This window comes from Echinops telfairi, unplaced genomic scaffold (genome assembly GCF_000313985.2).
Source record: "Echinops telfairi isolate 266 unplaced genomic scaffold, ASM31398v2 ScPeMD7_7469;HRSCAF=8507_1, whole genome shotgun sequence".
Classification (NCBI taxonomy): domain Eukaryota; kingdom Metazoa; phylum Chordata; class Mammalia; order Afrosoricida; family Tenrecidae; genus Echinops; species Echinops telfairi.
Genome location: NW_022111373.1, coordinates 136,184,938 through 136,197,199, shown reverse-complemented (window position 1 = coordinate 136,197,199; position 12,262 = coordinate 136,184,938). Strand labels below are relative to the sequence as shown.

Genomic DNA, 12,262 nt, shown 5'->3' with positions numbered 1-12,262 from the left:
AATGAAGATATCTTATAATATCATTTTCATAAAATTTTGAAGACCCCTTGCATGACGCAAATAGCTACTGCTTCTCTAACATGATTTTTTAAATGAGAAGATGTGTAAAGCCAACTGCAGTCCTAAACAAGGACCACACTATGAATCGGCATCGTGAGGAGGAGTTTCTTCATGCACCATAAACCGCCCTCTTAAAGTGTACGACCCCATGGTGATTAGTACAGGCTCCAAGCTTTACATCCACCACCATGATCTGATTCCAAAATGTTTCTCATCACTCCAAAAGAAACCCGTATGCAGACACTCGAGCTGTCCCCACTGACCCTTCAAAAAACAAAATGAAACTAAAAAAATCACTGACTGCCACAGTGGCCCTGCAGGACAGCGTAGGTCTGCTCCTTTGGATTTCTGAGACTGAAATCTTCACAGAAGCAGACAGCCTCCTTTTTCTCCCTCGGAGTGGCTGGTGGGTTTGAACTGCCAACTTTCCACAGTTAGCTGCCCAATGCTTACTCCATAGTTCTTCACTAACCCCGGCAACCATATGTTACTTCCCATGCCTATAAGGTGCCAGTTCTGCACACAGGATATAAATCCATCTGAGAGCAGGTGATCGTTGGCATCTCAATGATTTCATTTGTACTGACCAAGATTGGGTCCTTCAACCATTTGCTCCCTCCCCTGACAATTGGGATAAGAAAATTATTTATTTGGGTGTATAGTTGCAAAGAGTATAAAAGTTTAAAATGAGTCTAAAGACTTAGTTGTCTAGAGCATTTGGCTAGGGTTACCAAGGATTTCATAGAAACTAAGTCAAAAGGGTCCGTCCAGGAACATAATCCTGGCTGCATTCTTCCCTTGGGCTCTCTATACAGAATGTTCAGCATTTTCCCCAAGGGCAGGCTGCCCCACCAGGTCGACCCTCCACAGAGGTTTGATCGCCTTCTACCTGCCTCTTGATTTGCATTTCTAGTAAGAGTCGCTCATCACTTGTAGGAGTGTCTGCTAATTTGGGGTGAGTGTAGGACAATGTTATATGGCAGGAAATGATTGGTCTTCCCCCCAGCTAAGGTGAAGCCTCCTCTCTCAAAGTGGTTTTTCATTTGCACAAACAAGCGGGTGGTATATGGTCCGTGGATGCCAGGCAGGCTCACTCCCTGGGGCACCGCAGGGAGGATGTGGGAATGGGAGCTATCACCATGACCACAAGAAGAGAGTGTGCTACCGTTGGTGACGGTGACGGGTGATGGTGATGACGGCTCCACTCTTCTTTTTTTTTCCATTCTAATCCTGTTTATTCAATACAGCCCTTCAATTCCACACAACAGGTACAAACACAACCTAAACACTACAAAGTCGCAAAAATGCAAACAGAAATGTTTAAAGTCCAGACTGTACAACAAGCCAGGTGACAGGCAACAGGCTGGGGTGGCTCCAGCATCCCCTGGTGCTGGCTCACAGCTTGCTCACCAGTCTCAGATGCCCCACTTTTCTTAATGTGATTAAACTGTTGAATTGGATGATACATGGATTACATGCCAAAATATTATTTTTTTTAATTTAAAAAAAAGAAGCCTAAGATGATATTATATGGGAAGTGGGGATCATCTTCTGTGACAAGGAGCCCTGGTGGCATAGTGAATTACGTGGTGGGCTCTAGCCAAAAGATCAGTAGTTCGAAAACACCGGCTGGGAAAGATGAGGCTTTCTACTCCTTTCCAGAATGAGTTTGGGAAACGCACAGGGGTCGTTCCACCCTGTGATACAGGGTCATGGTGAGTCGGACCTGGCTCCCCAGCAATGACAGTTATGGTAGCAATACTGCTTACCACGATGGGAAAAGCCACAGGAGAGGTATGAAAGATGACTTAGTTCATTCTTTCATAGAGCCAGGTAATGCTGCACTGTTTGGCTGCTCCGTGCTCTCGTGGACCACTTAGCAGCTGACAGAAGGGAAGTGTTTTTGCGGGAGCTTGCCACAGGGACACAAATCGAAGTCTCCACGGCAGCCGGCACCTACCGTCAGACGTGTCCGTCTGGGGAGTGTATCCCTCGGAGAGGTTGAAGGTCCCGTTATCCGTCCAGGAGACCTCTGAGACATCTGTGTCCGACACGGATAATTCTTTGGCAGCTCCCGTGAGGCTAATCTGCGCCAACATAAGCGAGACACCAGGGGTGCTTGTAATTAAATGCTTTGCGATCATCTTTCCAAAACCTCCCACAAAGGCCAGGCAACATTTAAGCACCAAAAGCCAGGAGATCTAGAGGGTTTCTTTTCCCTGCAGAAGTGGTCTGACGAGCTCTAGCAGGAGGGGGCTCCTGGGAGGAAACCCACTTGGCCTAGATGCCTGGGAAGCCCCGGCCAACAAAGGACATGGGAGAAGCCGGGAACAGAAAGGACAGTTACCTTGGGGCAAAGTGCTGAGAAGTCTAGCTCGCTGTCATCCTTGAGACATTTTTCTTGGTCTGCTTCTGGTGAGAAAAAGAGGGGTGGGGGTGTGCACTGAGCTTCCTGGCTCACTCAGACAGACTGTGGTCATTTCTTATTACGGACAGATTCTTACACACACCTTCCTCATACTCTCTAACACCTCCACGTAATTACCTGTCTTTCCCTAACAAGCACCACATGTTAGCCAAATGTTCGGTTTACAAAGGAAGCGGTCTCTTACGTCGATGGTTCGGAGCGGAGGACCTGCGCTATCAGCTTCCCTGGAAACGTGTTCAGAGCACAGACTCCCAGGCCCCATTCTCTCCCTCTGCTGCCACTGTGTTGACTCGGACTCCACGTAAGGCAGAGTGGAACTGCCCTCCTCTCGACTTGGCGAGTCAGAAACTCGGCAGGAGGGTGGGGGGGGCAGCGATCCAAGCTTTCATGAGCCTTCCATGGGATTCTGACCAGGCTCCTGTTTAAGGACAGCTGCTCAATTGGATTGTGGGGCAGACCATGCAGCAGAAAAGATCCCATTCGCTCCTCCTCTCTTCATTGCTCAGCCCTTCCTGCCCCTGCTTCCCTGGCCTCCCCCCCCCTCTCCTACGGGGTCAGCTGTTTCATTGGCAGGTCTCCAACCCCAAATCAAACAATTGCAACCACGCACACAGATCAGCAATAGAAATACGCAGAGCTGTTCAGCCCTTCCTCCTTATTTGGATACGAGGCCAGTTTCCTCGAGGACATGTTTGACAAGCCAGTCAACATCTAAGACTATGCTCTTTGGGGGGAGGCTCTTCTGTAACAGGGCTTCTTATGAGGCTGAAAGGCAACTGAGGGCAGTGACGTCACAGTAAACTCCACTAACGGAACCGAAGTCCCGCTGGTACCTACCGGATCTCTCACATTTCTTCTGGTGAAGATATTCCCCGATTCCAAAGTCGAGTTTCAACAGAACCGCCTTGATGGTGCAGTAGAGTCGCTGCCCGATGTCATGACACTTGAACAGTGGGCACAAAAACGCACAGAGCACTGGAACAGAAGGAGGGGGACCTGGACGTGAGATGACCTTTCTTTCAAGGGGCTCCGTCCGTGTCTGAATTCCATGAAAACACACTTCAGCTCCTTACTGGGAGACGGGAGTGTGTTTCTTATGGGGCGTATGAGGGGGAGGCGTGAGAAGCACAGCTCGCTGATCGCTTGATGGACATCAAGTACCATCGAGAGGACTGCGGACGTCCACGCCTGCCTGTCACTCCTCCTGCCACTCTAAAGCCTCCGCTTATCTACAGGGATGAGGAGCAGCGGTGTCCAGCCGGGGAGTCCAGCACGAGCTGTTTCCTCCCTCATCGAGCACTCATCCCTCCTCCGGAAACGATGGTGGGGTGGTAGGGGGCGTCTGGCTGACCGAGAAGGGGATGCCCCTCCCCCCAGTGTGCCCCACACATGAGGCCCGAGTTGCACTATACTTACGCAAGAGATAGCTGAGTATCACCCCAGGAATGTAACTTCCCAAGACCGTAAAAAACGTGCACACGCTGCACACCAGGAGGCAGAACTAGAAGGAGAGAGACAACCAGGGTCAGCTACGCCCGATACCAAGGTCCTGCGGGACTGGGGGGAGGGGGGCACACACACAGTGGGTGTGGAGCACTGTGTCATCCAGGCACCCCGGGGTCCCCATGACTAAAGCGCTCAGCAGCAAACCCAAAGGTCTGGCAGTTTGAACCCCCCCTGGAGAACAATGAGGCAGTCTGCTTCCCAAAAGATTTACGGCTTTAGAAACCCTGGGGGGTGGCAGTTCTCTATCTCACAGGGTCACCATGAGTCAGTATCCGTCAACAGCTGATACATGGTCTACAAAAACCCACTGCCCTCGAGTGGAATCCAACTCATACCAACCGGGTAGACCTGACTGTAACGGCTCCACTGGGCTTCCCACTGTGTGGATCTTTACAGGAGCAGAAAACCTCTCTTTTCTCCTTTGGAGTGGCCGGTGGGTCTGAACCACCAACGTTGCTGTCAGTAGCTCAGCATTGAACCCACTCACCACCAGGGCTCCTCCTATGACCTATAAGGTGAAGGAACATTCTTTTCAAACGGCATTTTGTTTTGTTTTCCACTAGGCCTGACTCGTGGCCCCTGGGTTCGGCCGGCTTTAGTCTAGTTGACCTCTGACTAAAAGCGATTGCGATTGCGAGGGTCTGGGGCTAGTGTCGGTCTACAGAGAAAAAGGACTCCCCCCTTCCCTACCTCCACGGGTCACGCCTGTGGCCATTATCATCACGAGGCACACGAGAAGAGGAAGAACACAATCCCAGACACGCCTGTGACTTAGAGTCACTGCAGGGTAACCAAACCCGCAGTGCCATATGCCCACATGCCCATCAAGAGTCACAAGCACAGGGAAACACGCCAGAGACAGATGAGAGGCATTTGTGCACATGCACACGCACAGTATACACGCGCGCGGAGGAGAGGGCTTCAAAAAGTTCGTGGAAAAGTGGCGGTAAAATATAATATTTCCACACACTCTGAAGTGTGCCACTGGAGAAAGAAACGTGTGCATGTACCTCTGAGCAATCACTGGTCATGAGCTCGGGGAGGGAGGCGGGGAGGAGACCTAGATAGTCCGCTGACTTTGACTCTGACCTTTGGCAAGCGTTTACTCAGGCACCAGCTCAGGGAGCAAAGTGAAGAGCTCTTTCTGACACGGCAGAGGCCCTCGGGAAGGGTGTCAGGTGTAAGAAGCAAACTGCAAAAGGAGAGGCCGCCAGAGTCTAAAGAACAACCAGGTCTTCTTGATAACGACAATGCGAATTACCTCCATCAAGAAGAAAGCAGAAAATAGTAAAACCGGAAACAACTTTAAAATGGGTCACAAGGGAGATACAATGATAAGGGGAGTTGGCCAAGACTACAAGTCTTTAGAGAGTAGAAAGCCTCGTCTTTCTCCCACGGGGCAGCTGGCATTCTGAAGCCTGCTAAGAGTTGCTTGAATGACATGGGTAACGTCAGCAGTTCAAAACCACCAGCTGATCTGAGGGAGAAAGATGAGGCTTTCCACTCCGGAGGAGAGTTACAGTCTTGGGAACCTGTCCTATAGGGTAGCTATGAGTTGGGTCAACTCGACGGCAGTGAGTTGAGTTACAAGTTGATCAAGGAGCCCTGGTGGCACAGTGGGTGAGGCACTGAGCTGCTAACCACAGGGGCCGGTGGTTTGAACCCAGCAGTCGCTCCAGGAGAGAAAGACGAGGCTGTCTACACCTGTAAAGATTTAAACCCAAGGGTCAGTTCTACACAGCCACGTAGGTTCGCCGTGCGTTGGAACTGACTGCACGGCACCGGGTTTGGTGTGGTTTTTCTCGTTTACACGCTGCTCTCTTCCAAGTGTAGTGGGCACTGCGGGGCACACACAGCCAGCGCCTGCGCCGGGGGACTTGCCTTGCCCGGGCTCTGCTGCTTAAAGAGAGACATTTCCTGGAGGAAGAGGTTCACGTTCTCCCAGGATTCTGCGATGCAGTGGCTGAAACTGGTTCTCTCATCCGGTTTGGAATCGACAACTTCCCAGCTAAAGAGAAAAGACAGGAGGAGAAAAACACATCATTGGCCCTGTGTTTTGGATGCATCTTCCACCACCCATGGAGTCCAGCATGCTTATCTTGCATCCCTTCTGCTGGCCACTGGCTCTGGGAAAACAGGAGTAAGACGGCCTCATTAAACAACGGCCGTGTTCAGAGACACGGCACCGCTAGTAGCACAATGAAATCACCAGCTACACCCAGGGGAATGCTGTGAGGGAGAAGAAAGGACAGGTGGAGACCATGGGACAACTTCTCCAAAGGAGTCAGGTGTAGGCTGAAATCTGACATAGGGTGGGGAGTTGGCCACGTGGATCCAGGCAGTTGCACGTGGACCGAGAACACACCTGGAGGGGCTCATCTGTTGAACTTGCCACAACGGAGCGGGTGAAGAACAACAGTGCACGGTGCTGGGGAGGAGGGAGAAATCCCGGCTTTACAGTTAGGACTGGGGAGTCGTGGCACTTTAAAAAGTGTACTATTGATTGAACTTCCTATTGTGTGAAATGGGTCAAAGCTTACGGAGCAGAGCATCTGTTTCCCCCTCGACAATCCCTCCCCCTTTTCATTTGGGCTTATACACTGCCATCCCCTCCATGCAGCGGGGCAGTGCTTCTGACACAGAGGGCTTGGCGTGCATGTACATGGGAAGATGAGGCAGGAAGTACTGCTACGGGATCAGAGAATCCTTTCTGAAATAAAAATACCCAAATGTGAGGCGGCTGTTTCTCAGCTTACCCTCTGTCTAAATGGATACACTTCTGAAAACCCTGCCTCCGTTTCTCTAACCCTTTGCCGTCATCTCCATCAGGAGAGACCAGTCCCTGGAGAAGGATGGCGTGCTTGGTGAAGTAGAGGGTCAGCGAAACAGAGGAAGAGCCGCGATGAGCTGGATTGTCACAGTGGCTACAAGAGTGGCCTCAGACACAGCACCCATGATGAGGGGCGCAGGACTGGGCAGCGGTCCCTTCTGTTGTGCACAGGGTTGCTATGGGTCAGGGCCGATTCAATGACACCCAACAACCCCAGCCGTTCCCTGAAGAATTCTGTGCTCTTGGATGCACATCACGCCCAAATATCATTTGGGGCATCCTTGAGAGATGCACATTGTGTTTCCGTTGTGCTCTGAGTTTAAGGGACAAAAAGAAGTCTGAACGGGGCAAGATCAGGGCTGTATAATGGGTGGGGAAAGGTAGTCCAACAAAATTCCCATAGGACATCCCGACTGCCCTCAAAGAATGAACAGGTGCATTGTCGTGAGTCCCCGAAGTCAGTCACCGTAACCTTCTGAGCTGACCCCACTGGTAAACTTCTGCCCAAAACATACTATTTAAAATCGTCTAATTGTGATTCACAGTGCATACCCTAAGAAACAGGCTTTTCCCCTGTATCTTCGAGCAACTCTATCCTTAATGGTGTCCCTGCAGTTCAGTTTAAGTGACTGGATTATTCCAGAGCCTGGGTGCTGTGGTGGGTTACAAGTCGGGCTGCTCACCACAAGGTCAGCGCTTGGAATCCACCAGCAGCTCCCTGAGAGAAAGGCGAGGCTCTCTACTCCCATAAAGAGTTACCGTCTCAGGAACCCGTGGGGGCAGTTCTACCCTGTCCTGTGGGGTCTCTCGGAGTCCGAACGGACCCGGTGGCCCTGAGTCTGAGTTTTTCATAGTTCTTTGGAAACCCCTGGGTGGCGCACAGGGTCCGCACACTTGGCTGTCATCCTAAAGGGCTGGAGGGTGTGTCGGCCCAGGGCCATCTTATAACGAGGGCCTGGTGGTGCGCTTCCACTCAAATCCCTGGGGAGCACAGCTCTCTTCTGAGACACAGCAGGTTGTCGAGACTGAAGAGCCAACCTGGCCGAGGTCCCTGGTTCTTCGTGACATGGTTGAGAATGGGAAAGGACCGTGAATGCCACCTTTTCGGGTTCCCTTAAGACGAGGCGGTTGGAACCTGAGTTCACCCAGCTGGTTTGGGGCAAAGTCCAGCCCTAAAGCAGACGCCACAGGTGCCAAGGACAGTTCTGGGGCCATCAACACATTCAAAGCGTGTGGCAGCCAGGCCAGGCAAAGGAGCCAAGGTGCAGATTTGGACACAGCCCACTCAGAATCCAGGACATCTTGGGACTACACTTCCCAGAACCTCTTGTTGTCCCCACGGAAGTTAAGTTCCCGAGAATCTCCTTGGCGTGGGAGTGGGGAAGCTTAAAAAAAAACCCCGTTGGTGTGCCTGGCGGGCGGGGCAAGAAATACAAGGCCAGCCATTCGGGCTGATAAGGTTTCCTTCCTCCTAAAACAACCCCCAAATCAAACTCCCTTCCAGCCAGTCTCTTCTGACTCACAGGGACCCTACCGGCAGGTAGAAGTGCCCCTGTGGGTTTCCTAGACTGTGATTCTTGACAGGTAAAGAAAGCCGCCTCTGTCTCCCACTTCTTCCTAGGAGCCTCTACATAAATTTCTCCTGCGATGGCCTATGTCTTTCAAACGTAAATCTTTCTCTCCATGAGGTAAGAACCTGAGTTCCAGCCACAGCATCTTTTCACGGGCCACAGGTGCAAGTTCAGGGTGCAATGGCTCCTGCAGAGCCTCCGCCAGTGGCAGGGCAGCACGATGCTGAGCCCGCCCTTGCCAGGACAGGGCGTGTCTCCTCTGCGGGATCCCAGCTCCCAGCGGAAACGCCTGTGCACGCCAGAGGCTGGTGACGTTGCTCGCACGCAGGGTTGCTCCATCACGAAGCTCTCGGTTTTCCTAGAGAGCCCTGGGGGGAGGCTCCTACGCAGAGAGCGATCTGTGAATACTGGACGGTGCTGGGGAACAGATCTTTTACACGCAGCGTGGCTGTCTTCCCACCCCGCTTGGCACTGCTGGCTGGGCCACGGAAGGCCCAGCGGACATCGGAGGGGCAGGGAATGACGGTGCTTAAAGAGTTGTTCGAGTGCTCTGTGCCTGATGCCTTACCAATGGCTTCTGTATTAATCTCCCAGGGGTTATTCTTTCCCATTTTAGTTTTAGAGAAAGCATGCGTTCTCCAGGATCAATGGGAAGTAAAGTCTTTGTTCCACTTTCCCTTCCGTCTATCCTTTCTCCCACCTTGCTTTTCCCTTCCTCCCTTCCTTCCATCTGTCCCTCCCATCTTTCTTTCCTTGTTCTCTCCTGCCTTCCAGCTGGCTCCCAACCATCACCTTCACTCTGGCGGTGAGATCAACACAACCAGAGTCTCCCTCTGATGACCACCCTCCCCCAAATCACACAAGCATGGGGGGTCCTGTTCCAGTGGTTTTAAAGGGGAAGTCGCCACTACCACCTCCAGCCCCTTCTAAAGTACAGTCCGCCAGTTGCACCGTGGAGTACGGTTGAACCCCTAGGGCACTGCTGCGTGGCAGCTATCTGCTCAGCTTCTAACGGAAAGGCTAGAGGTGCCCGTCCAACCAGAGGCTCTTTGGGAGAAAGGCCTGGGGTTCTACTTCCGGAGAATCAACCACCGAAAACTCTTTAGGACGCGGTTCTGTGACATATGGTGGGCCGCCAGGAGCCACAATTGGCTGGATGACAACTGGTCTTTAATTTAGGGCAGTGACTGGCACCTGTGACTACTTTGTTTTCTGTGGGCTTGCCAGCTGCCCACTTACTTGGGTTTCACTCTGTGTACTGGGGAAGGTGTGTGTTCCTACCCTCTTAGCGGGTCTCAGGAAGGAAGGCAGCGGACCCTAAGAGTCGGAGTCCGCTGCCTGAGAGGGTTTCCAGGCCACGAAATAGGTGAAGAGCCAGAGCTGAGGAGGCCATGGGGGCTGGAGCTTTTAGAACAGGGTACCAGCAAGGTCAGTGCTGCCCAGAGGGAACCCCAAAGATCTATGGAGACTTCCTCTGCAAAGTCCGGGTGCCCAGTGCATGTGTGCGAGGCAGCTGGGGCCCAGAGAGGGCCACCTGAGGGGCGCCAGGGACCAGGGGCCTTCTCAGGGCTGAAAAGAATGCCTGTTCCCATCCCCTCAGCCAGAAAACCCAGGATTCACTAGGCCTGGGCCAAAGGACTCAGAGGGGGCTTGTTTCCCCAAACCGCATTGCTGCGAGTGAAGTCCAACTCATCACCCTATCAGACAAAGTAGAACTATCCCATAAAACATTCCAGGGCCGTAATCTTTATGGGGCAGTCTCCTCATGAAGCCACTAGTTCTCCCCTATAGGACAGGGTAGATCTGCCCCTGTGGGTTTCTGAGACCACAGAGGATGTGATAGTTATATAAGTCCATGTCAACTTGAAGATACATAAAAGTGTACGGGTGGAGTTCAGCCTGTCAATCAGGTCATAGCCTGATGGTGACTTCTTGTGGTTGTGGCCTTCTCATAAGGAGGGCCCTGGGGGCTTCCCTCCCACCACAACCTGTCTTTACCTTCCTGCTGGCTTACCCTGGTTGCTGCCAGAGCCACCGCCATTGGATCCACAAGACTTTGCACCCACCAGCCTGTGATCCTCTTGCATTCTACATCATTGCAGGTGGCTGTGTGAGTCTGAAGACTTGGTGACTAGTATCGGACTTATGGACTTGCGGTGGACTGGGCTGGGAAGTTTTCTTGATATAAAGTTCTTTCTTACACATATGTGAATGTCACTGAATTTGTTTCTCTAGTCAATCCAGCCTAACACACAGGAGTAGAAAGCCTTGTCTTTCTTCCGAGGAGCGGTTGATGGTTTCAAACTGCTAACCTTGTGGCTCACAGCCCAATGCATAACCAGCATGCCTCCAGGGCTACCTCTGAATATTAGGTCCTTGCTCTACTAACCATAGTTCACCCTGGCCTGGAAGAAACACCACCTAGGCCCTATTGAACAAGTCTATAATGTAGGGCCCAGAGGGGACAAACCAATGAAAAAAGCAATCTAACTTGAAGAATAATTTTTTTTTGGGGGGGGGGGATTTGTTTTATTTTGTTACATAGCAAATACACTGACCCCAAACTCTCAAATGAGAATGGGAACAGTTTTTTTCCTTTGTTTGTAAAGGAAGCTTAGCTTTTAAATTCTTCAATTCTTAGCTTTTAAATTCATGCAGTTTTTCTCCGAAAGTATAAAGTATTGGGTGAGACCCCTGTTTTAAAAGAAAGAAATCAGGGTGAAGGTTTTCACACCAACAGAAACAGACTTTGATAGTTACCAAATGGCCACATGTTGGGCTGATAACTGCAAGGTCAGCCGTTTGAAACCACTGGCCACTCCTCAGGAGAAAGATGGGGCTTTCCACTTTCATGAAGAGTTACAGCCTCGGAAACCCGCAGTGGCAGCTCTGTCCTGCCGTATAGGGCTGACATGAATTAGAATTGATTCAATAGCAGTGAGTTTTGAGGAGGGTGGAAAAGGGAAGCAATGGGCTCTAGCTAGGGTCAAACAAACAATGCCATTGAGCTGACTCCAATTCATAGTGACTCCACAGGACAGTGTGGAACTGCCCCTGTGGGTTTTTCTGAGACTGTAAATGAGAGTAAAAGACCTCATCTTTCTCCCACAAAGTGGCTAGTGGTTTTGAACTGCTGACCCTCCAGTTAGCAGCCTAATGTGTAACCACTAAGCCATAAGGGCTCAAGGAGAGGCAGGCATTAACTGGGGGAACTATAGTATTCTGTAAGAGGGAGGAGAGGGAAAACAGGGTGGTGGGGGTGGGGTGGGTAGGGCATGAGTTGACAGGTTTCATAAGTAGTTTAAAACTGTAGAGTATAAAAACGATGATCTCAAATGTAAAAGCCCACATAATTCACAAGAAAAAGCTTTTGCTTTGTCAAACAGGGCAGTATAATTTTAAAACAATGTTCAAACAGACTGGAAATAGCAAGAATACCAATACACTGACAAAACTGTAAGAGATAGCACGTTTGGAACAGTTGGTATAGAAATTGTTAAATGGAAACCTAATTTGTAGTATAACCCTAAAAATAAATTTTTAAACATATTCAGAATTCTTTTTATCATATTACTAGCCCTGCAAGGAAGTACCCCCTTTGAACCTCAGTTCCCCTTCCTACAAAGGCATGCTGTTTCCCTAACCGATTTGTCCTTTTTAAAACCTAACTAAAAGTCTAGATCCCTTTGGACAGTTTCAGAGTGCAGTACATAATATTCTCCACTGGGCGGCTCTATAAGAATAAGAGATGTGACACGCCTTCACTTTTAATAATAGCCTGTAATTCTGTAAGACAGAACACGTGCCAGTCACCCATCCCATCTCTCTTGCCCAAAGAGTCTCTTCTCGCAAAAAAAAAAAAAAAAA

General features: G+C 50.7%; 1 protein-coding gene across 1 annotated transcript in view; it reads right to left on the bottom strand.

Moving 5' to 3' along the window:
* The window catches only part of RETREG1 (reticulophagy regulator 1), a 128,335-nt gene that overhangs the window by 24,779 nt on the left and 91,294 nt on the right, over positions 1-12,262 (bottom strand). The window contains exons 3-7 of the mRNA XM_013008511.2: positions 5,876-6,002; positions 3,905-3,989; positions 3,326-3,463; positions 2,408-2,472; positions 2,021-2,147 (exon numbers count right to left, since the gene is read on the bottom strand). Coding sequence (XP_012863965.2) covers positions 2,021-2,147; positions 2,408-2,472; positions 3,326-3,463; positions 3,905-3,989; positions 5,876-6,002 — 542 coding nt within the window. The remainder of the gene's footprint in view (positions 1-2,020; positions 2,148-2,407; positions 2,473-3,325; positions 3,464-3,904; positions 3,990-5,875; positions 6,003-12,262) is intronic.